Source organism: Carcharodon carcharias, chromosome 12, assembly GCF_017639515.1.
Source record: "Carcharodon carcharias isolate sCarCar2 chromosome 12, sCarCar2.pri, whole genome shotgun sequence".
Classification (NCBI taxonomy): domain Eukaryota; kingdom Metazoa; phylum Chordata; class Chondrichthyes; order Lamniformes; family Lamnidae; genus Carcharodon; species Carcharodon carcharias.
Window position 1 is genome coordinate 55,518,275 of NC_054478.1, and position 24,945 is coordinate 55,543,219.

The 24,945-nt window shown below is 43.4% G+C and overlaps 1 protein-coding gene across 2 annotated transcripts in view; it reads right to left on the reverse strand.

Moving 5' to 3' along the window:
* Positions 1-8,375: 8,375 nt before the first annotated feature.
* The window catches only part of LOC121284586 (secretin receptor), a 61,088-nt gene continuing 44,518 nt past the window's right edge, over positions 8,376-24,945 (reverse strand). For both annotated transcript variants that reach the window (XM_041200071.1, XM_041200072.1), the window contains exons 10-14: positions 22,561-22,630; positions 13,865-13,956; positions 9,254-9,392; positions 8,888-8,929; positions 8,376-8,766 (exon numbers count right to left, since the gene is read on the reverse strand). In XM_041200071.1, the coding sequence (XP_041056005.1) occupies positions 8,692-8,766; positions 8,888-8,929; positions 9,254-9,392; positions 13,865-13,956; positions 22,561-22,630 (418 nt within the window). In that variant the 3' untranslated portion in view covers positions 8,376-8,691. The remainder of the gene's footprint in view (positions 8,767-8,887; positions 8,930-9,253; positions 9,393-13,864; positions 13,957-22,560; positions 22,631-24,945) is intronic.

Genomic DNA, 24,945 nt, shown 5'->3' on the forward strand with positions numbered 1-24,945 from the left:
CATGTCAGTGTGGTGGTGTAATCACTTTTCAACGAAATGGATGTCAGATTACAGATACAATCCCAATTTCTTGTTGCAAATCAGCTAATGGCATCTAGCTTTAGTTAGACTTGCCCTTGCATGTTTAAATTTTAAATTTCTTTGTGTGGCAAGTTGGTGAAAGTGCTGAAAGAGCTGATAACATCGCAGCAAGGGAAACCGAGCACCTGGGACCTGAGTGATTTCCTTGTATTTCCTTAATCAGATTGAAAGATTGTAAAATTAATAGTGCAAGGACAGAGGAAGAAGTGTAGAGTGGGTGAATTTAATGTCAAATCAGGTACAGAAAGAGAGGGGTTGGGGAGAGCTAGAAAGGAAAAGTAAAACAAAACACATTTTTAATATTTTAAACTTTTAAACAACAATTAAAACCTGAAGGAATGAAACTCCACATTTGTAATAGTTAATTTTCAGTCCAGAAGAGGTTGTTTGACAATACTTAACATTTATCATATTGTTAAAAAAGTGCTTACACTGAAATGGATATGACCAAACTTTCAGTGGCGAGTTTAGTTCATATCCATTATGAAAATGCAGCAACTTCTGGTGATTTAGTGCATTTCAATAGTGAGGCCGACAGCAAGATGCTGATTTTGTGAAACTAACGATGGGTGGTACAACTCAGACAGTAATTTGCCTGAAGTTACTGTGCTATTTGCGTATAAATAATACGCAAATTCTATTTCTTCCTGCTATTTTGACAACATATTATGGCCCATTGTTAAGGTCCATTTTTTAAATTTGAAGCTATGGGTTGAATATTCCGTTGTATTTGGTCTGAATAATATTCCTTTTAAGTTTTGTATAATTTTCAAGCAATCCATAATCATGTTTGTGCACGCTGTTGTGCATCATGTAATTTTATAGTTCCCAAAAAAATAATTTTTCTTAAGGAAGTGGGGTATGATCATACTGGCACTAACATGAACTAAGGAGGATAAGTCTCTAAAGTAAAAGGAACTCCTCATCAAAGCTGTTGAACATTCTGCGTTTTCCCTTCTTCTGAATAAACATATATGACTGTCTCATTGCTGTACTATTTGTGAACTAAGATTCTGTCTGTGTTTGTGTGTGTGGTGCCCTTCTGACAAATTCAAACAACTGTAAACAATTCCTGTTGCCTTTTATTTCCAAACAGCTTGAAATTATAAAATAGTATAATGATCATCCTGAAAATGCTTCTTGCAGTTTGTTTACCCTGAATGGAATATTTGGAATATACATTTTCTAATTTAGTCCTGGGCTGGATTTTTGTCCTCAAGTATTTTTCTCACAACTTTTCTCTCCTCAGCTGCTTGTCTGAAGTCATTAATTCCTTGCTAGAATATGATGCTAAGGGTTTTTACAATTCCTTTGTACCTCAACAAACTGGTTTTATTTATTCATGAATCTTGACAACGAGTGTTGCTAGGCTAATTGACAATGGGGGAATCGTAGCCAAGTCCCATCCTGTTCTCACCCAACATTTGCACATGCAAACCTTCAAAAGAGTTGTTGAATAGTAATTATTATTGCAAACTTGGCTGTTTTTTCCCCTCCCTGACCCAGGTGTGCTGGAACCCATTGTAGTACTCTGGGTGAGACAAACAAATTTGGCACAGACGGTTGAACTGACAAGGAAACCTCTAAGTGATTTATTTCTCCTAAATACAACAATTCATCAGTAACCTACAAATACTGTTTTACACAAGATGATGAATTAATTCTAATAGTTAACAGTTTATACATCATAGAAACATAAGAACAAGAGTAGGTCATTCAGCTTCTAGAGGTTGTTCTGCCATTCGATTCGATAATGACTGATATATGTCTTAACTCCATTTACTTGACTTAGTTCCATAATCCTTAATACACTTGTCTAACATAAATATATAAATCTCAGTTTTGAAATTTTTGTCCTGTACCCAACAGTTTTTTATGAGAGAGTTTCCCAATTCCTGCTATCCTTTGTGTGAAGAAGTGTTTTCTGATATCATGTCACAAAAGTATAACAATTCTTGTAATATCATTGTGATTTATTGTAAAAGTAGGTTAATAGTGGGGTTTAGGCAGTTTGTGTGTGTGGGTGGAATTTTCCCAAATTTGCACTAAGTGCGATAGCAGGTGGGTAAGACGACATTTTACCCACCAGCCATGATGGCAGGTTTTCACACCATATTGTCCAAACCCATCTCATTATTTATGCACTCCCGGGAAATACGCCGTTTCCATGCTCTCGTTCACCCGCTCACCATCACCCCACTGCTGCATCATGCCAGGCGCCATGTTTAAAGTCCAGCTGTAAGCACACGCCTCAGTGCTTCTAGCTCACCACTGCTACATGGAAGACATGGCCCTGAAACTGAAGAAGACTGCAGCCCCCAGGTTCAACAATGTGTCCCTCAAGTGACTTTTGGATGCCATGGAGGCCCGCTGGGATGTCCTCTACCCCAGCTCTGGCCGGATTAAGCAACAGAAAACAAATAGGTCTGAGTTCCCTATGCTCATAGGCCACAATTAGGCTTGGGAGGTGGTGGCAGCGGTGGTTATTGCCAATGCCCTGCAAAAGAGGGCAGCCACCCAGTGCCACAAGAGGATGAAGCTCCTCTGTTCCGCCAGGGTAAGTCACTCATCTTATCGCTCAACTCACACAATCACAACCCCATCACATCCACCAAGGCCTGCAATCACTGCCAGTTTAAGGAACATCACCATTCATTCTCTCACACTCACCGCCACTGTCCTCATCCCATCCATGGGACCACTCAACACCCACACAGGCCAGGTATACTTGTCATATGGCCTGGCAGGCATCCTGTTTACGCTTTTTCCATTTCTATCTGTGCAGGACAAGCTGGCACACAACATGAGAAAGAGATTGTTGACCAGTGGCAGGATGCCCAAAATCAAGGATTTTGAAAACAGCCATCCAGCTGGCCGGCGAGGATCTGGACCTGTCCTGTGCTGACGGTGAGGCTGGCGCTGCTCTACTAAGAAAGGATCCAGCAGTGCAACATCCATCAGACAACCATGCCGTGAGTGATGTGTCCTCTTTCACAGGCCACTGCCATGCGCTAATTATCTCTCCTTGCTTTCGCAGGCTCATCTGCCAAACAGCCGAGAGAGTCCATGACCCAGGGTCTCCAATCAAGCCCCTAAGAAACCTCTGAAGAGGAATCTGGAGGCACCCTCCATGAAGTCCCGTCACAGCACTCCCCCTCACCCTCAAAAGTCACCTCAACGGCAACACTGCACTTGCCCCCCTTTCCTCCTCACAACCTGTCGGGCAGGGCAGCACTTAACCCTGAACACCCACCCCCCACCCCCCCCGCGCCCCTGAAACCTGCCAAGAGGCAGGTGACCCTGGTGAGCTCTGCAGAACATTGCTGTGCACTCTCACCTCCAGTTCACCCAAAGTGCAGGCCACCATGTGCATATCGCCTCCGTGCTATTGCATGCTTTCTCGCCGATGTGGACGGATGATCCAGCGGAAGTGCAAGAGCCTGATGGGATGGCCTGATGATGATATGCTGATGTATTTCAGTGAGGTTCCCGATGACCGATGGCGGGAAACGTGGCCCGCCGTTGGTGGACTGAAGGGGCAATCATGACTTGCCTTCCCACCAATTGCGCCTTATTGTCCACTTATACCACCTATCACGCCCTGCTGCCAGCGGGCACAGAAAACTCCGCCCTGTGTGTGGGATTTCATTGAGTTGGAGACAGCTGCTCTGGAGGCTTTGACTCATTAAAAGAAGCTACGGAAACATGGCTAAAGTTTTGGAATGTGAGGTGGGGAGAATTTGCATTTTTCGATAAATCAGGGTAGTTTGAATTTCAAAGAGATGGTAGAATGTTACACCTAGCCAGGGAAGCTAGGCCAAGCAGTGTGTTTATTTCTCCCAAAGGTTACTGATAATATTGGCACCGTGAAATGATTTACATTATGAGAAAGGTAAAGTTCCAATGACATTTGGGCATATGGGAACAATGGGATTTACATTAAAAGGGAGAAACATGTATAAAGATGAAGAGGCTATGTGTTAGAAAAGGAATTGTAAGATCTAGCATAAATGTGAAAAGCCTCCAGTATTTGTGTATCAAGCCTGCTGTCTACAGAAACTGAAGCTGGGAAAAGCCACTTGGAATTCTACTGTCCAGGGTATTGTGTTGACTTGCCTGGATCTGCTTAAATCTATTTGTTTATTATTGCCTTAACAGTGTGTTAACAGGAAGCCCGATTAATTTAGGGTTTTAGGAGTTATTATAGTAGTAAGTTGTAGACCTATGTACATGCATGAAATCTTTTTTATTAATAAAATTTTAATTTAGTATTGTAAAAACATCTCATGCCTTGGTGGACGTATTACTACTGAATTCAGAGCACGCTTCTCAAAATAAATACAAATTGCAAAACTGTTATAATAGCTGGATCGAATTTCCCTCTTGGATTCAATCCGCCTGGCAGACATCATCCGCCACATCATAACACATCACCCCTGAATGGCTTAGCATTAATATTAAGGTTATGTCTCCTTGTTCTGGAGTGTTCTGCCAGAGAAATAGCTTCTCTCTATCTAGCCTATCAATTCCTTTAATCATCTTAAACACCTCAATTGGTTCATGCCTTAGTCTCCTACACTCAAGGGGATACAAGACTAGTCTATGCAATATGTTCTCATAGTTTAATCCTTTTAGCCTCTGTATCATTCTGGTGAATCCGTGTTGTACCATCTCAAAGAACAATATCTCCTTCCTGAGTTGTGGTGTCCAGAACTCACTGCACATCCCAGAAGTGCTATTAACCAGAGCACTGTGCAGCTGTAACATAACTCCTACCACTTTGTATTCCAGTCCTCTTGAGATAAAGGCCAACATATCAACAGCATTTTAAATTATTTTTGTACATGTCCACTGGCTTCTAATGATTTCTGTACACGGACCCCTAAACCTACAGTTCCTAGCTTCTCACCAATTAGAAAATACTCCGATCAAGCTTTCTTAGGTTGGGGTGGGGGAGGGGACAGGGTGGGTGGTGGTGAACAGATCTTGCGGTACAGGAAAGGCAGGGAGGATGTTAGCAGAAGCGGGGGTGCAGGAGGGGCGGAGGAGATGAGCAGAGCCGGGGGTGCAGCGGGGGAAGGATGTGAGCAGAGCTGTGGGTGCGGGGCGGGTGAGGGGGTAAGTGAGCAGAGCCTGAAGTGCTGTGAGTTCAGGACCCTTTGATTTAAAGGGCTGCGCTCATGAGTCGAATTTGGGTAAGTATAGATCAAACAGCCCAAGTTAAGTTCACACGTTTCAAGATGTTAGGGGGACCATCAGTGTGGGCTTCTCCAGAGCCCCAAAAGGCACACAGCAAGTTCTGGTGTTGAGCATAAAAGACTCCCCAGAACTTGCATTGCTGTTATGGCCCTCAATAGCTGCCAGCGTTTCATTGGGACCACAGGGCCCAGCTGATAAAAATAAAAATTGGAGATGTTTGACAAGCAACTGCTGCCTCTTTAACTCACTTGGTCAATGTCAAAATTACCCCAAATGGTCTGCAATAAATGTCACCCTGTAAGGCTGGAAGCGGGGTGGTGGAAGGGTGGCGCAAAGGCTGGACAGGGGAGGCAGATTTACAGGGAATGTGTGGGAGAGTGTCCAGGGAAGGAGGGGGGTGTCTTAGAGGGCAGAGTCAGTGGTGTCCTGTGGGAGAACTCAGGGTACTGGTGATAGGAGGGAACAGTCACAGTCGAGTGGAACATGGTAGGGTGACAGGTCCAGGGTGAGAGTCTGGTAGATGAAGGTCTCATCGAGTGGGTCACAGAGGGAGACAGGACAGGTGGCTTGGATAACAGGAGGGGCTGGGTCAGGGTGGGCATGGGGGTGGTAATTGGTGTCAGTTCTGAGGGGAGGAAAGGCATTTGGAGGTGGATTGTGATGTACTCCAGGGTAACATGGGGGGTGGGGTGATCAAGGGGATAGAGGGGAGAAGAATGGTGATATTGGATGCGTCAGTGGTGATGGGGGAAAGTTGTTGGGTGACAGGGGTAGGGTGGAAGGTGGTGGAATGAGCTTGAAAGATGACACGCAACATTTTCCAAACTGACATGACCACGCAGCTAGTGAGATCCTTCAAGGTGGGAGGAGGGTCTTATCTGGTGGATGGAGTTCAAGGTCAGCACAAGTGGCTGACTAAAGGGACACCCTAATAATTATGAAGCAACTGGATGTCAAAGATGCTCACTTGTGTTCTCTTCTCTACGGTGAAGCCACATTACAGCAGGTTGGTTCCTGACTTATGGGCCTCATAACATTGAAATCCCAGCAAGGTCTGGAGCTGCCATTCAATCTCTGCCATTTGCCATCGGCCGCAGTCAGAGGCAGGATTGAAGGGAGGGTGGGAGGCAGATGTCTCCAAGGGGCACAGCTGGTGGAGGACAAACAACTTGTGAATCCAAACCTCCATCCTCCTGGGTGAGTGGTCATAGCTGACAAAGCATCATGCAGTTTGTCTTGCTTTTCTGCTAAGGCAGTGGTCTCTGTATTGAGTCTCAAGAGTAGTGAAGACAAGCAGAAAAGTGTTCACATGGGACTTCTTCCACATGACTCTCATCACCCTGGACAAAGAGTAATGTCTCCATACGCAGTCATGAATGGAAGAAACACCCATCTCTGGTTTTCCATGAAGGGGTGAGGTGGTTGATGATGCCATACCTAGATGGAGGGCTTAGCGCTTGCCTGTTGACTTTGAGATGAAGTGAAACCTATAAAGGACATGGGGGAGAACTTTTCCCCATTGGGCGGGCTGGGTGGAAGCGGGCACAGGCGGGCACACAGCCAATCGCTGCCCGCAATCAGTTGCGCGCTGCCATTTTATGTGGGCGGGCCAATTAAGGCCTACCCAGCATGACACACACCCAGAAGTGCTCAGCACTACCTGTGCAGGTGGTAGGAGGAGGAAGAGTCGGGGCCTGTGCTCTTTCATGCATGTGTGCGAAAGAGCACAGAAACCTCCCTGAGACATGGAGCTGCCTCAGGGAGATTAATTTGATTATGAAAACTTGAATAAAAGAATTTTAAAAATTATTCAGGCATGTCCCCTCATGTGACAGTGTCACATGAGCTGGGACATGTCAATGAATTTTAATAAAATCTTTTGTTAAAGTTATAAACCCTTCATGAAACCTCATCCCGTCCATGGATGAGGTTCCATGAAAAATGTGAAGGCTGCCTGGGCTCTTCATCTGCCCGCCAACCTTAAGGTTGGGAGGACAGCCCTGACAACTACTTCAATTAGGTGATTAATAGCCTTAAAAGGCCTTTGGCAGTTCGGAGGGCGTGCAGCCGACTCCGGTGCATGCCCGCCGAACTGAAGATTGGAATGACGCGCATTGATGTCGGGATGCACGCCCAACGTCACTGTGCATCATTTTACGCGTCGGCATGCGGGGCCCACCCCTGTACGCTGACCAAAAGATTCTGCCTATGCTCACTAACATAAATTCATTCATACATCCAAAGCATCGATGATGGAGGCTGCAGGCAACCGTACCTTGCTAATGGCTTTCATGCAGATGTGAAGGAGGACCCGTCACCATTTGGCAGAGTGCCATGAGGAGCAAAGGCCTGAGCAACAAGAGGTAGCAGGGCCTCTATGAGGCCGTCGCTGGCAAACATGCAACGCCAAGCATTGGCCTGACCTTGGGTATAGAGCCCGTGGTGCTCTTATCTAGAGTTGAGCGAAATGCAATGCCGGAGGTGCCCTCATATGTCCTGAGATGTGGTTGCTCACATCTGCCAGCTTCTCCGGTAGCAGCTGTGGCCACAAGAATTCTGGAGGAATAGTGCAGAGCTCCAGGCCTGCATTGACTGAATGGTTGTCCGGGTGCCACTTAAATATGGTGCCAGGACCTTTGATCCCATGAGGCAATGGCAGGGCAGGCGACTTCCTGCCCGCCCCACCACAAGATTTGCTGAGCTCCTCGTGGATGCATAATTAACGAACTGAAAGGTGGAAGATTGTGCATGCTCACCCAACCCACTGCCCAGTGGGAATCTCACCAACTTTCCCACTTGCCACCAAACTTAGTCCCCAGAATGGAAAATTCCACCCAAAGCGGTAAAGCGATGACATTAATACTCACAGGAGATATTATCACTTAGGTTTAAGAATTCCATTTTCTTACTCATGTAACAACACACAATTTAGGCATTTCAATAATTATTTAGGAGACTGAGTTAAAAGCATTCAAAATAGCTACTCTGTAAATGACCTTGCTCACTCAAAGCTGATAGGTGCAACAAGTTGAATTGAACTTTCGTAAATACCAAATGCACTTGTAACATAATCACATATAAACTGCACAATATTACACATATACATAATTTTTTTCCTATCTTGATCAATATAATGTTCCATGGCAAGTGCACACTGCAAACACTAGCTTGGCAGACAGGGAAATTTGGAAAAAAAAATTGTACTTCTCAATGGAATTGACAGGTCAGTAACATCTGTCCTATCAATGGCAGCAGTATCTCTGTTAAATCATTCACAGTTAAATAGTTCTGTTTTCTTACTCTTTTGGAAACGCACTTGAAGCACAATATTTCATGTGATCCTTCGAAGAAAATCTGATTTTTGGTAAACAAATTCCTGTGGTTCCTTGGGACCGGACCTGGTTCCACCACCTACCAATTACTGATCATGGGATTGTGTTGGTTGCCTTTCCTTTGTCTCCATTTTTTCTTGATTTCAGCTCGTACCTAAGTGGAAAACAATCATGTTTTATTAGTAGTAATAAACATGGTTTTATTTTTCTATGAAAGGAAAGCACTTTTGACTGTGTATGGCAAATAAATCAGAATTAATCAGTAAAAAACTTACTTCACCATTAAGGAAACAGTAAAGTACTGCGACAACAAATCCCTGTAGGTTAAAAAGCACTTCATTAATGGTGCAAAGAACACATTTACATTGATAGAGCATTATCCTCTAGAGGATCCTATCATGCCTCATTTAAAATAACCTTAATTTTCAAAACACAATACTACTGAACATGTATAGGGTAAGTTTTCTAGTTTGCACCAGTGGCAGACAATCTCACTTTCTGCTATAATGAAAAATCATCAGAACATACCCAGAAAATTATCCAGATCAAATTCATATAGAACATTACTCATATTAGTGATACTTTAGTTGAGTGATTCAATAATTTTACACAATAATTCTAATATTTATTTAAGTAAATACCTGAAATGATCCAAGAGCAACATCAAAACCTATATGTAAGTCCATTGCAAGGTTGCTTTCTTTATCCGGGAAAATTGCAAAGACAATATAGTGGATTCCAAACAATGGGATTAACAACAGAGTGGACTTTGCAAGCCTCCTAGAAACAACAAATACAATATACAGAACTAGTTAAAAGATATTTGGCCCTAATGTTCTTGGGTAGATTTTGGCTGGGAAGCTGGGATGAGTTGATAACCTTATTTCCTTTCCATCCCCTCACCTCGCACACCCTTGGATCTTGCCTGATTTTAATAGCTGGGCCTTCCTTACAATATAATAGCCAGCGCCAAGTTTGAAACAGTTGATGAGAGAGAGCTGGCTAGTTTTGGGCGGTTCAAAGTCGTGAGCTCTGGAGGTCGCTCGCTGACACCAAGGTAAGTACCAGGGAGCAGGAGCAGGTCTGTGTGAAATGGAAAGGTCCAAAATGTTTTTGTGGAGTTCAAATTATACTCCAGATTCTCCTGGCTTCACTTGAGAAAGTTTCTGAATTACCTTGAGGGCCTCTTCTTTCCTGCAAAGCTGTAATAAGAGTGCCCATGGCTGGCCATTAAAATTGCATCTGGGTGTTTGGTGCATCATAGGACCCCAATTAACATTTATGACTGATACTTCCCTAAACCAGGGGGGAACCTTGACAGCCTACAAAAAGGGCCCAGTTAAGATGGTGGCAAGGGAAAATTGAATGTGAACGCAGTGATAAACCTTTGTGTAGCTGTCTTAATTGCTGGGTGGTGGGGTTAAAAATTCCACCTTCTGTGTGTATTCTGTTGAACTTGAGTTGCATTTCATTCTGAGAAAAGAGAGTGAACTTATCCACTTGGACATGAATGCCTGATTGTAGTTTTCAGAACTGTCATTGATTGAGATGACAGTCTTGTTCTTGCTCTTTTTATGAAATGGATTACTGTTTATAAATAGAAATGGATTAGCAGTAATGCTACTTGGAAATGGTACAGAGAGATAGACTTTCACTTATTATTTTTGAGAATTACGAATCCCACAATGAATTTAAATTAACATTGATTCTATTTCACAGTGACAACAGTTGTCTGAGTGGAAATTTAAATGTAAAGCTTATTTTGTCAAGAGTGAAACTTAATTTTATACCACAGGATACTTTTATTAGTAGTAGTCCAGTGTTTGAAACACAATTATGATAATAAGTTATTAATATGGGGCTATATTTAACATGATCATCACAAGAGCCATTGAATCACATCATTTTACAGAAAAGAAAGGGGCTAGTCAGTCCATCATGGCTTGCTAGACTTCTAAAAGAGATATGCAGTTAATCCCATTCCCATGCCCTATTTGCTTCAATTTATTTATTTTTTCTTTTTCAAATATTTTATCCATTTCCTTTTAAAAGCTAGATTGATTTTGCTTCTATAGTGTTTTATTCCTAACAATCCTCTGTAGAAAAATTCTCCTAATCTTTCTCTTCATTCCTGTGATGATGATCTTAATCGTATGCCCTTTTAGGACTAATTGACCAATCAGTGGAAATAATGTATGATATCCTGCTCTTAAAAACATACGCATGTAGGATTAGGAATTGGTTTAATCTTGTATGGTTAAGGCTTTTGCTTTCTATTTACTTATAAATTGTTTCTGGATTTGCACTGTAGCTAGAAATAATGAAATAGTGATACTTGTACCTTTTTTTGGTTTCAGGCAAATTCACACCAGTTGGTGTATTACTGCCACCTACTGTATTGGAGGAAGAAGTGCAATGCAATTTTAAAAAACCTTAAATTAATACTTGCTCATTCTTAAAATGCTTTAGGATTTAATGTGTTGAGGTACAATTTATTTGACCATACTGTTTAGCTTCTGCTGAAAGTGGAAGATGTGTGATTCGTGTCAGCTTATTCTTGTTGCTACATTTGAAATGAGATAGCCAGGTGATTCTTGAAATAAAGAAATGGGACAATGAACTCAGAATGATTTGTTACATATTTGATGGTAGACAAGTTGGCGTTGGGTGTTTTTGTAGGAATTATGTCATTTCTAAGAGTCGTATTCACAACAGGAGTTATCAGAATAAAAAACATCTCATAAGACTGTGCATTGTTAGAGGCTTGTATTTTGAGCTTTCTGTCACAATCTGTAAAATCAAAATCAAAAGGATCAATGAAGGTTACATCTAAACCCAGAGAATAAACAGGGTCATTGTATTTATTTCCTTATATGCCTACTATTTAGAGACATTGTATGTCTCAAATATTTGGTTGAACACAATAAAAAGATTACAATGCAAACATATGTGGTGTCAAGTTTGGAATTCTCAGTTTTCCTGATTTACTTTATTAAAATTCTTCATAATTCTGAACACTCCTATGATATTCTCTCAACTTCCCTCTTCTAGTGAGAAGCATCTAATTTTCTCTATTCTCCCATTAGAAGTCAAGGTGGTCATTCCCAGTCTAATTTTACAACTTTTACTGTAGCCTTGACATCATTCCTCAAGTAGGACACTGAAAACTGGAAATGTACACTTCCTCTGGAGTGGCCTGGCAGGTGAGGGGAGGAGGGGATGCAGGGTGGAGAGGCAGGGGGGGGGGGGGTATAAATTTGGGTGGATGGCATGGAATGGTGCCATCCCCATCACCTACCTGTCTGTGGTGATATGTGGTGATATGTTAACAGTGACAGGTGTTGGGTGGGCTGCCTGCCTTTGGGCCAATTGAGGCCCTTAAGTGACCAATTAATGGTCTCCCACTGCTTCTGGTACTTTGCCAGCAGCGGGGGGACTGCGCACAACATGTGGTAAGACCATCAAGATAAACTATGTGCCCAATGGAGGGTCCCCCAGTAGAAAAGGTGTGAACCATACCCCTGGCCTCCTGATTGCCACCTCTTCCCACCATCCCTCTACCAGGGCCTTCCCGACTGGCCCTGGCAAGGCTGACTTACTTACATTCCAGTCTGATCCCCTCCATAGTTCCTTGTCGGGCACTGACTGCAGTCCCAGCAGTGGTCATGGCTCCTGATGATACTACTGGGACTGGAGAGCTGCAGGCCATCTGTATGCCCAGCAGTTCTTCGAGATGGGACAACCACCCAGATGTGGGTGGAAAACACAACCTCTGGCTGATGACCGCAAAATCCGGTCTTGGCTTCCTGGGCTGGGGGAGGCGGGGCTCATCCCTGACATTTCAGCTGTGGACGGGGCCACTGCCTCCACATAAAATCCAATGCCATATCCCAACTGAGGACTAAGAATAGTATAGATTGAGCATTACCTCTTTGCTTTTTTGTCCTGTGCCCCTATTTAGTAAAACTATAATCGTACTTCTTTTAACAGTTTTATTAACTTGTGACCCCGCTTTTAAAGATTTGTGTATCTAAAAACCTAAATTACTCTTCTATTCTTTTTAATGTTCAGCATGGTTAAATACGAGCAACATCATGGAGGATCTGCTAGTTAGATAAAAAAAAAGTCTCAATTCTAGCATTCCTCAATCACCGTATCATTTTCCTTCTTAGTCCTAACTAACCATATAGGTTTTACACTGGTCCCTGTACTATTTGTAGTTTCTAATGCTATTATGAAAGCTTTAATTAATACTGTCCTCTCCTTTTTTCTTATGCTATCCCTTCTGAATAGTTTATCACCCTTAAAATTGCTGAAGTCACTTTAGAAGTTGTCCATGTGGATAAATTTGCTAAATTTAGTTGTTTTCTTGTAGTCATTTAACAGCAATTGTGCTACTTATTAATTTCTGACTCTAGGTTAGAAAATCTATCATGAAATGACTGCCTTTCCTTCTCAGAGAACATAGCCAAAGAAGCTTTTATTGAAAATTTTGAAAACCTCTTACCATATCACCTATTACCCTATTTTATTTTAATGGAAAGGAACCCAGTTTATTTTGTCTCCTATCATAATTAAAGACTCTCTGCGCTGGTATTATTTTTATTATTATTTTACGTTTTTTTGCACACTTTCAGCTTTTAATCTCTTATCAATTTACAGAACAGGACACAGATCAGGATGGCAGGCAACATATGCTAGGTTAGAAGTAAGTACCTGGAGTTTGATATTGCTGTGTTGGGGTTTGGATTTTGCAGCACTGTTGAGGAGTACATTCTTTTTATTTGTTCATGGGATGTCGCCGCCGATGGCAAGGCCAGCATTTATCACCCATCTCTAATTGCTATTGAGAGATGATGGTGAGCCACCTTTTTGAACTGTTGCAGGTGCAGGTACACCCACAGTATTGTTAAGAAGGGAGTTCCAGGATTTTTGAGTACACAATGATGAAGGAATGATAATAAGTCAAGTCAGGCTGGTGTGTGATTTGGAGGGGAACTTGCAGATGGTGATGTTCACATGTCCCTAAGGCCTTTGTTCTTCTAGGCGGTAAAGATTGCAGGTTTAGAAGGTGCTGTCAAAAGTGAGTTGCTGCAGTGCATCTTGTTTATGGAACACAATGCGTCAGTGGTAGAGGAAGTGAATGTTTAAGGTGGTGACTAAAGTGCCAATTAAGCTCTTTGACTTTTCAACACCCGGAGTAGTATTTGCATGGCTTTATATTAAAGAAGCTGGTGGGTGCAGTGACTCACCTGTACTGGCTTAAATCATTTCTCACAGCATCGGGTGTCTTTAGATTTTTTATTAATATCCCAATGATCCGAATAAAGAGAAAAAAGTTGATCTGTGAAATAGAACAAAAGTAAATGTTTACATTTTTAAGGTGGCAGGCCATGTTGATAAAGCTAATACAAAAACATGTAGAATCCTGGGCTTTATAAATAAACATCAATGGCTCAAAAGATAGAAGCATAGCACCCATTCCTTGGGTGCTACAAGTGGCCTTAGAGGGCCAAAATGGTGACCATAGTGAGCACAAACACTTCTGATGTGAGTCACACTGGACACCATATTTTTGAGAGCATTAGTGTGCGCAGCAAACATCTACCAGAGGTATGCAGAGTGGCAGTAATTATGTTAACCAGCGTGTAATGTTGATTTGACACCGGCACTGCCAGTTTGGAGCTCAATGCTCCACCTAACACTGTCTCTTAATTGCACACTGCTGAATATAAGTTCAACAGGAGAGTCATAGAGGTCTACAGCGCAGAAAAAGGCCCTTTGGCCTATTGAGTCTGCGCCGGTCAAACAAGTACCTAACTATTCTAATCCCATTTTCCAGCACTAGGCCCATAGCCTTGTATATCATGGCATCGCAAGTGCGCACCCAAATACTTCTTAAATGTTCTGCCTCTACCACCCTTTCCAGATTCCCACCACCCTCTGGGTGAAAAAATTCTTCCTCACATACCCTCTAACCCTCCTGCCCCTTACCTTAAATCTATGCCCCCTGGTTATTGATCCCTCCATCAAGGGGAAAAATTCCTTCCTGTCTACCCTATCCATGCCCCTCATAATTTTATACACCTCAATCATGTCCCCCCCTCAATCTCCTCTGCTCCAGGGAAAATAACCCCAGTCTATCCAATCTCTCCTCATAACTAAAACTCTCCAGCCCAGACAACATTCTGGTAAATCTCCTCTGCACTCCCTCTAGTGCATTCACATCCTTCCTATAATGTGGATTCCAGAACTGTATGCAATACTCTAGCTGTTTTATACAGTTCCAGCATAACCTCCCTGCTCTTATATTCTATGCCTTGGCTAATAAAGGCAAGTGTTCCATATGCCTTCTTAACCACCTTATCTACCTGTCCCACTACCTTAATGGACTGGTGGACATGCATACCAAAGTTCCTCTGATTCTCGGTACTTCCCAGGGTCTTACCATTCATCATGTATTCCTGTGCCTTGTTTATCCTGCTCAAGTGCATCACCTCACGCTTATCTGGTTTAAATTCCATTTGCCACTGATCAGTCCATCTGACCAGCTCGTCTATATCCTCCTGTAATCTAAGGCTATCCTCCTCACTATTTACCACCCCACCAATTTTCGTGTCATCCGCAAACTTACTGATCAACCCTCCTACATTCAAGTCTAAATCATTTATATATACCACAAACAGCAAGGGACCCAACGTCGATCCTTGTGGAATCCCACTGGACATAGGAATCCAGTCACAAAAACACCCCTCGAGCATCACCCTCTGCTTTCTGCCACTCAGCCAATTCTGGATCCATGTTGCCAAATTGCCTTGGATCCCATGGGCTCTTACCTTCGTTATCAGTCTCCCATGCAGAACCTTATCAAAAGCCTTGCTGAAGTCCAAGTAGACTATGTCATATGCATTTCCCTCATCTACACATCTGGCCACCTCTTCGAAAAATTTAATCAAATTGGTCAGACATAACCTCCCCTTAACAAAACCATGCTGACTCTCCTTGATTAATCCCTGCCTTTCCAAGTGTAGATTAATTCTGTCCCTCAGAATTGCTTCCAATAGTTTCCCCACCACTGAGGTTAGACTGACTGGCCTGTAGTTCCCTGGTTTATCCCTTCCTCCCTTCTTGAATAACGGTACCACATTGGCTGTCCCCTGTCCTCTTGTACCTCTCCTGTGGCCAGAGAGATATTGAAAATTATTGCCAGCACCCCTGCTATCTCCTCCCTTGCCTCACTCAACAGACTGGGATACATTTCATCCAGGCCTGGAGATTTATCTACTTTTAAGCCTGCCAGACCACTTAGAACCTCTTCCCTTTCTATTCTAATTTATTTAATTATATCACAGTCCTTCTACCTGATTTCCATACCCACGCCGTCCCTCCACTTGTGAACACCGACAAAAAGTTCATTTAGAACCCTACCTATGTCTTCCAGCTCCACACACAAATTACCACTCTGGTCCTGAATGGGCCCTACTCTTGCCCTAGTTATCCTCTTACTCTTAATGTACTTGTAAAATTACTTTGGATTTTCCTTTATTTTACCTGCCAATGTTTCTTCATGCCCCCTTTTTGCTCTCTTAATTTCCTTCTTAAGTTCCCCCCTACACATCCTTTACTCCTCAAGGCTTCCATTGTTTTGAGCCCTCCATAAGGCTCCCTTTTTTTCTTTATCCAATCCTGTATATCCCTCAACATCCAGCGTTCCCTGGATTTGTTGGTCCCACCCTTTGTCTTTACTGGAATATGTTGGCCCTGTACTCTCCTTATTTCCTTCTTGAATGAGTCTCACTGCTCTGATGCAGATTTACCTAAAAATAGCTGCTCCCAGTCCACTCTGGCCAAATCATATCTGATCTTATTAAAATCAACCTTCTCCCAATTTAGAACTCTGATTTCTGGCCCATCCTTGTCCTTTTCCATAACAACCTTGAATCTAACGGAGTTATGATCACTGTCTGCAAAATGCTCCCCCGCTGATACCTCTACAACTTGCCCAGCTTCATTCCCTAAAATTAAGCCCAGAACCGCCCCCTGTCTTGTAGGACCTTCTATGTACTGACTTAAAAAGCTCTCCTGAATGCTTTTTAAGAATTCTGCACCCTCTAAAGCTATCACACAATGACTAACCCAGTCAATGTTGGGGAAGTTGAAATCTCCACGATTACTACCCTATTATTTTTACACTTCACTGAAATTTGGCTACATATCTGCTCTTCTACTTCTTTCTGACTGTTTGGAGGCCTATAGTACACTCCCAGCAATGTGATTGCTCCCTTTTTGTTTGTTTTTCAGTTCTGCCCATATGGCTTCATTTGAGGAGCCTTCTAAGGTGTCATCCCTCCTTACTGCTGTAATTGATTCCTTGATCAATATTGTGATACCCCTTTCTCTTTTACCTCCTTTCCTGTCTCGCCTGAAGACTCTACATCCTGGGATATTGGGCTGCCAATCCTGCCCCTCTCTCAACCATGTCTCTGTGACAGCAATGACATCATACTTCTACGTGTTAATTTGTGCCCTCGTCTCATCTACCTTATTTGTCAGGCTCCTTGCATTAAAATAAATACCATCCAACCTTGCCAAGTCCCTTGTGCCTTAACTGGCCTATAATTTCTATGCCTTCCAGACTCACTAGCTCTCTCTTCTAATTTTGGCTGTGCATCTCCCCCTGCTGAACCTCCCCTCAGGATCCCCTCCTTGTCAAGTTAGTTTAAACCCTCCCCAACAGCACTAGCAAACCTCCCCACAAGGATGTCGGTCCCATTCTGGTTCAGCTGCAACCCATCCATCTTGTACAGGTCCCACCGCCTCCAATGTCCCAAAAATCTAAAGCCCTCCCTCCTGCACCATCTCTCCAGCCATGCATACATCTGGACTAACCTCTTATTTCTACACTCACCTTCTTACTACCTTTGAGGTCCTGCTTTTTAACTAGATCCCTAAATTCTGCTTGCAGGATCTCATCTCTTTTTCTACCTATGTCGTTGATACCAATATGTACCACGATCTCTGTCTCTCCTCCTTTAGAATGCCCTGCAGCTGTTCAGTGACATCCTTGACCCTAGCGCCAGGGAGGCAACATACCATTCTGGAGTCTACGGCCGCAGGATTGCCTATCTGTTCCCCTTACTATTGAGTCTCCTACCACTATTGCTCTTCCCCTCTTTTTCCTCCCCTTCTGTGCAGCTGAGCCACTCACAGTGCCAGGAGCGTGGCTGCACTCCCAAGAGGAACTGTCACTCTCACTGTTTTCCAACACAGAAAAACAGTTCTCGAGCGAGATGCGAAATCAGGGGATTTCCTGATTACCTGCCTGACATCTTTCTTCTGACTGATGGTTGCCCATTTCCTCTCTGTCTGCACTTCTGTAAGCTGTGGGGTGGCCATGTCTAAAAATGTGCTATCCACGAAACTCTCAGCCTCGCGGATGCACCTCAGCGCCTCCAGCTGCCACTCAAGCTCCGAAACTCGGAGCTCAAGTAGTTGCAGCTGGTGGCACTTCCTGCACACGTGGTCGGCCAGAGCGCAAGGAGCATCTAAGACTTGCCACATGTTGCAGGCGGTAAATAACATGGGACTGAGCTGCCCTGCCATGCTTCTAGTTGAAGAAAAAACCCCTTACTTTAAGTTAAATACAGCAAAAAATAAAGTTAAATTATGTATATACTTTAAATAAAAACTAGAACCCTTACCTTTCCTTAGCTTAATCTATATTAAACTGGAGAAAAAAAAGGAAGTAAAGAGCACTCATCAGTGCTATTTAAAGGATCATAAATTACTTTAGTTTATTTGCTGATTCATTTCAACTGGCTGTTCCTATGATTGCAGAAACTTTTGAGAGTTCTTTGAGATTTTAAATTGCTAACCTCCTTAGGGAGTAGTGTGGTAGGTGCTAAAGGAGATGATCTTGATTTTAAGATCACAAACCAGATATGCGTTCACTAATAGGCTTTCCTTGTAGAATTCAGCATGCCTGGGAAAATGAGCAGAGGACCATACAGATCAGTACAAACCTCTAGAAGATGAAGGAGGAGGAGGGGGAGAAAGTCTCTCAACAAGAGGCCATATCTGCCTAGTGTGTTTAGAGAGCAGGTCTCCCATCTGAACCTTAACAAGGAAATGTATATGAGACATTTGAGAATGTCTTCCCTGAAAGCTACCACCTAATGCAGCCTCAGAGCAGGGTCTGGACCACATTGCCACTGGCTCTGAAGGTGATAGTGGCCATTAACTTTATGCTGGTTCCTTCCAGTCTGGCGAAAGAGATATTTGCAATAGCTCTCATTGTCTGTCCCTAAGGGAGTTCACTTCAGCTCAGCAGGCTAGGAAATCACATGGTTTCATGAGGATTGCAGGCTTTCCCATGGTGCAAGGTGCCATGGGTTGCACACACTATTACTTAGCAGGTGCCGCATGTCAACTATGAGATCTACTACAACATAAAAAGGATTGCATTCCCTTAAAGACCAACTGAGATGCAACCATACATAGCAAATCATGCAGGTCACTACCTGGTATCCTGACAGAAGTCATGATGCCAAATGGCCTCATTCTGCATTATGAGATTCTATAAACTGTGGAGAAACTATTGAGTGATCATCACTTTCAGATCCTTTTATGCACGATCATCAAAAATAAATATTTTAAAAAATTAACTTTAAGTGTATGAAATAAGTAAAAAGGAGACCATGATGGAATTAAATAAGTATAGCTATTCATTGCAATGGCTCTTAAATTAACATATACATCTAGCTAGTGTTTTATAATATTTTCAGTACCAACTTCTAAACGATAGTATATACAGTATATACAATCGACAATATTGTCCAGATGAAATATTTGAATAATATGTCCCCAAATCCAACCCCTCCATTATCAACAGATCTTGTTAGCAACTAACATGTTTGAGCTATTACCTGAACACTGACTATCTAGCTCATATCATAAAAATACATGGCAAGAATTTTTCCATTGGTGAGCGGGGCCGGGGAACTCCCAACGTCATTCCGTGTCATTTGCATTTTCAGCTCGGTGGGGACGCAGCCCAGCCAGCTGTACGCCTGCCGACCTGTCAACGGCCTACTGAAGCCATTCAAAAAGCAATTCAAGCAATTAGTGGACCTGCCCGTCCAACCTTAAGGTTGGCGGGCAAGTCGGGAGCGCTGGCAGCCATCTGAAAAAGCATGGAACCTCATCCACGGGCGGGATGAGGTTTCATGACTGAATTTAAAAATTAAGATTAACTTTTACTTCAGGCTATGTCCATGTCCCAACTCATGTTTCTCACTTTGGGAACCAATCTCCCTGAGGCAGCACTTAGTCAGGGAGATTGGAGTACACTTCAGCATTTGCCATTCACCTCCCCCCACCGAGCCTCGCACAGGGAGCGCACAGCACTCCTGTGCAGACGTCACACTGGGTGGGCCTTAACTGGCCTGCCCATGAAAAATGGCGGTGCACCCCCAATCAGGGGCGCTGATCGGAGGGCCACCTGCCCACTCCCGCTCCCGCACTTCCCCCCCCGATGGGGGAAGAATTTTGCCCCATGTTTTTATTCATGCAAAATGACTAAATATAGTTGTGAAAAACAAAGATTCCCAAATGCTTTGCATAGTAAAATGTTAATGCAAATATTCATCACAATGGTCATTATCCTGTTTAAAAACATTTGTGGCCATTGATACTGACCACATTTACTGAACAACGAATTGGGACACTATTGGCCAATTTTGCTCTCTTCTTGTGTCTACAAATGTTCTGAAATTGCCTTTGATATTAGTAAACTTCATACTTTGCTTTCTACTTGACAGTCACGCCTATGCCATAAGGGGGAAACAGTATGTTGAGGCAATTCCCAACAGTCTATCACTGACAATTTCCTCAGAGGTTCTCCTGATTGGCACCTGCAACTCTGATAGAAAATCAGTCAGAATCCCAGAAAGATGCATGAACCGGTTTCCACTGATATTCCACTAAAGTTATCATGGCCAATCTGTAGAACCCTCAGTGAAATTCCTTTTCCATCATGATATACAATGGAAACAAATCTATGAAATTGAAGTGGAAAATTTGACTGTTTTTGAAATTATACATAATGAAATAAAATCTAAGATTTTGCGTCAATTTAACAAATATCTTGGTAGCTTATTTTATTTATTTTGCTAATCAATTAAGCGATTAGACAGCACTGGAGATATATGAGCTAATTTTACTGCTATTATTAATGCCCCCTGTTTCTGTTTAAAATTTTTACTTCGGGAAATGTTTCCCACATGCTATATGTGTGACCTTCCTTAGTGAGAATGTCAGTGTGTGTGACTATACAAGTGGCCTTATGCTTTAGATTTTCACTTACCAGGAACTAAATTTAGGCAGTTGGTAGAAAAGGAAACTTTCATTCTACATGCTGGATTGGAGTCAAACTAATGATCCAACTGTATTATTCAATCTAATAATGATTATTGCTTAATGAACCTCCTGTTAGTTCTGCCCGGCAATATGCCAATGTGGCCTGATTACCGTGAGGGCAGGAGGCCCAGGTCCCAGGTCAAGTGCTATTGAAATCCACATGCCAGGTTTAACACCAGAAAACAAAGGACAGAGCAGGTGGTTTTGCTACAGGTAGACTTACAGACTTCCAGGAATCTGCGTAAAAAACCTTGGACAGAGAGAGAGAGAGAGAGAGAGAGAGAGAGAGACAGGGACAGCAGTTGCTGCAGTAAGCAGAGAGGAAAAAGGCAGAGAGGAATGCAGATGGAAGGACATTCTCTGTTTGAAGAGACGGAACCCGTGGAACTTTAAGAACACTGGAAGATCTGCCTTGACATGGCTGAGCAAAGGAATCATCAGACTGAGCTGTGCTGCTGGAAGTTGGTTTGGGATTTCTCAGAAGCCTGAGGGAAAGGACCTTAAAAAAAATGGGAGAAGTAAGCCCATTGGAAGCTGGGAGTATCTTTGGACTGATTCCTTTAATGCTGTAATTCTGTGGAGAGAGCACTGTAATACATAAATGTGGCATAGGGCTCAACACAAATAAAGGATGAAAGCAAAGAAACTGTGAATGCTGGAAATCTAAAACAAAAACAGAAACAGAAATACCTGGAAAAACTCAGCAGGTCTGGCAGCATCGGCGGAGGAGAGCACAGTTTACATTTTGAGTCCTCATGACCCTTCAACAGAACTAAGTAAAAATAGGAAAGGGGTGAAATATAAGCTGGTTTAAGGGCGGGGGGGAGGGGGGGCATGGCTGGTTAGTTGGGACAAGTCTTTTCTATAGTTTAGAGTATTAGCTACCTAATAAGTAATGTTTAGTTAAAGTTGATTTTAGTTTGTTTCTTACAGTAAAAGTCTTAAAACATGAAATCTTTTGATCAATTTGGGAATTCAAATCGCTTTTTAAAAGTTCTCAACCTCCATGGGAATGTAACAAATTGGATTTGGATTTTATCTCATAATCATTGAAATTTTTTCAGTATGTTACAAAGATATTCAATGTTATATATGCACAATGTTGTTATAAATAATAATAGTTAAATGGACCAATTTGAAGTCCATACTTGAAAAGAATGGAATCTGTGGTCCCAAAGCACCATTAGGTCATTTTAATCTTTGGGGATAGTAAAAAATTGGTGACAATGGATTCTCCACACCTTACACACCTCTCCTGATTTTCCTTCCAGTGGCTTCGTTAGAATGAAATATCAGTCAGCATATATAACAAATGATTGATTCGTTTTGTTCATTCTGCAAAATCACCAAAAGCTACCCCCATTTGAGAAAATAAATGCATGCACCGCACACTGCACTGGTTTGCAAATTGCTGAATATTTGATGTTTCTAGGGTAAACTATTTAATTATAAATGTAAATGATTTACAATGTGGCACCTAAGCTAATAATTTGCCATGGCTCAAAATCATCTTTAATTAAAAAATACTTACGAAATTAGATACTATTACAGGTCCTTTAATGATCCACCATATTTGTTCATCTGAATTAACATCCCAGCAGCTGTGGATTATACACAAAGAGATTATGAAGCTTTTAAATTGTGCTGTTTCTCTGACACTAAGGGCAGAATTTTCAGTTTGACGTGCGGGGGTGGGCCCCTGCACATCCGCGCGTAAAATGATGCGCGGTGACATCAGGTGAGTGTCCTGATGGCACTGCAATATTTTGTTGGGCGGACGCGCGATGAAGTCTGACGCACACCCGCCATTGATTAACGGGCCGCTTAAGGCCCTTTAGTCTTCAATCGATGCTGATTTTTTCGACGGGCCCGTGTAATCTTCGGGTCGGCACATGGGCGCAATGGGCAGGCGGGTATTAACCTCATCCACGGGTGGGATACAAGGGCTCACTGGGGTTCTGAATCTGCTCTGTGAAGTATTTATTGATGAAAGTTTTTAAACTTGCCTGTGTGATCTGCAGTACTTCAGAACACATCCCAGCAGCTTTTCCTGGACTCTTAACCTTCAGGTCAGCACTCTGCAATGAGGAATCTTTTCTGGGCCTGCAGGTTTCAGGAAGCCTTCCCTTAGATTGGGTATGGGATCGGACATGTCCACTGGAGGCACCCCCTCTGAGGAGGAAGGAAGGGCTAGAAGGGGGAGCAGGCCAGGAGTGCAATTCAGCCTCCAGGGGAGCCACCTTTGGGAGTACAGACGCAGGCACAAGTGGCACAGGGCCAAGAGGTAGTCCAAGGCAGAAGGGGCCGCAGAAAATGCCACTATCCTGCTGCGAGGGTATACAGGCAGCGAAGCAATTACCTCAATATGTTTGACGTGCAATGCCAAAGGAGGCTCCAACTCTCAAGGGAGACAGTCAACTATATCTGTCAGATTATTGGGCCTAAGATCTCCCGTGAGTAGGCAGACACCCCATGCCAGTGGCTTTGAAGGTCACAGCTGCCTTCTACTTCTATGCCTTTGGCTCCTTCCAGGGCTCAGTGGGTGATCTTTACGGTATCTCCCAATTAGCTGTCCACACTTGTGTCAAGCAGGTCACAGACGCTCTGTTCAGGCATGCATTGGCCTTCATCCACTTCCATTGGGAGCAGGCAAGCCAGATACAGCGAGCCAGAGGCTTTGCGGCAATTTCTGGCTTCCCCCGCATCCAAGGTGCAATAGACTGCACACATGTGGCCATCAAGGCGTCAGCAGGTGAGCCCGGTGCCTTTGTCAACAGGAAGGGCTTCCACTCCATGAACGTGCAGATAATGTATGATCACAGAATGCTGATTCTACAAGTCTGTGCAAGGTACCCAGGCAGCTTCCACGACATCTACATCCTCAGACACTCCCAGGTGCCGGGGTTCTTCAGTGCTCCAGCCCGACTTGACGGGATGGCTGGTGGGTGACAAGGGCGATCCCCTCAGAAGGTGGCTCATGATGTCTCTCTGCCATCCAAGAACAGAAGCTGAGCAGCGGTACAATAGGAGCCACGCCTCCACAAGTGCTGTGGTGGAGAGATGCGCTTCCAATGCCTAAACCGTTCAGGGGGTGCACTCCAGTACTCCTCAGATCGTGTGTCAGTGATAATGGTTGCATGCTGCGCTCTCCACAATCTTGCGCTGGGAAGGAAGGACACAGTGGACGATGAAGACGCCGACGCCGTGTCTGCAGCTGCATACGATGTGTCCAGCAGTGATTCCGAGGATGAACATGCACAGGGAAATGCTGAGGGGGTAGACACTGACCCAGAACTACTCCAGGGAGGCAGGGACACCCGGGATGCTTTAATCCAACGAACCTTCAGCTAACCCAACACAGGTGGAGCATAGGACAAGCCTGGGCTGCCGCCTTGATACTCAACACTTAAGTGCAAAATCTGCCAGGTCAGCAGCACTAACAAAGGGCCTTGTACATAAAGCTGAATGTCCAACAAATCACTCATTACACTTTTCTTAAACATACACATGCAGAAGAAACGAGGCACCTTCAGCCATGGTCACACATCTGGCATTTAATGTGTGAAGCAGAAATTATCACAAATAGAAAACAATAGTGTAAACAATCAAAAATAAATCATAAGTACCTAATCTCGGGCCAACACAAAAGCACCAGTGAGAATCTCGTGGTGTGCCTAAGGTGCCTTATGTTTTCGTTTACGGGTGCTACGTCTTGTTAATGTCCCATCGCTCGGAGTGGCATCTGAGACAGTCTGCTGACTCTGCTGTCCTGTTGGCCTCGGTGACCTTGGCGGTCGTCCTCTTGCCCGTGGAGCCTGTGCTGGCCCCGCCTGGGAGTGAGCTGTCAGTTCCACAGCTGGCAACTCCCCCATCGTCGCAGCCTCACTGGATGATATGGTCACTGGGAGAGAGGCGG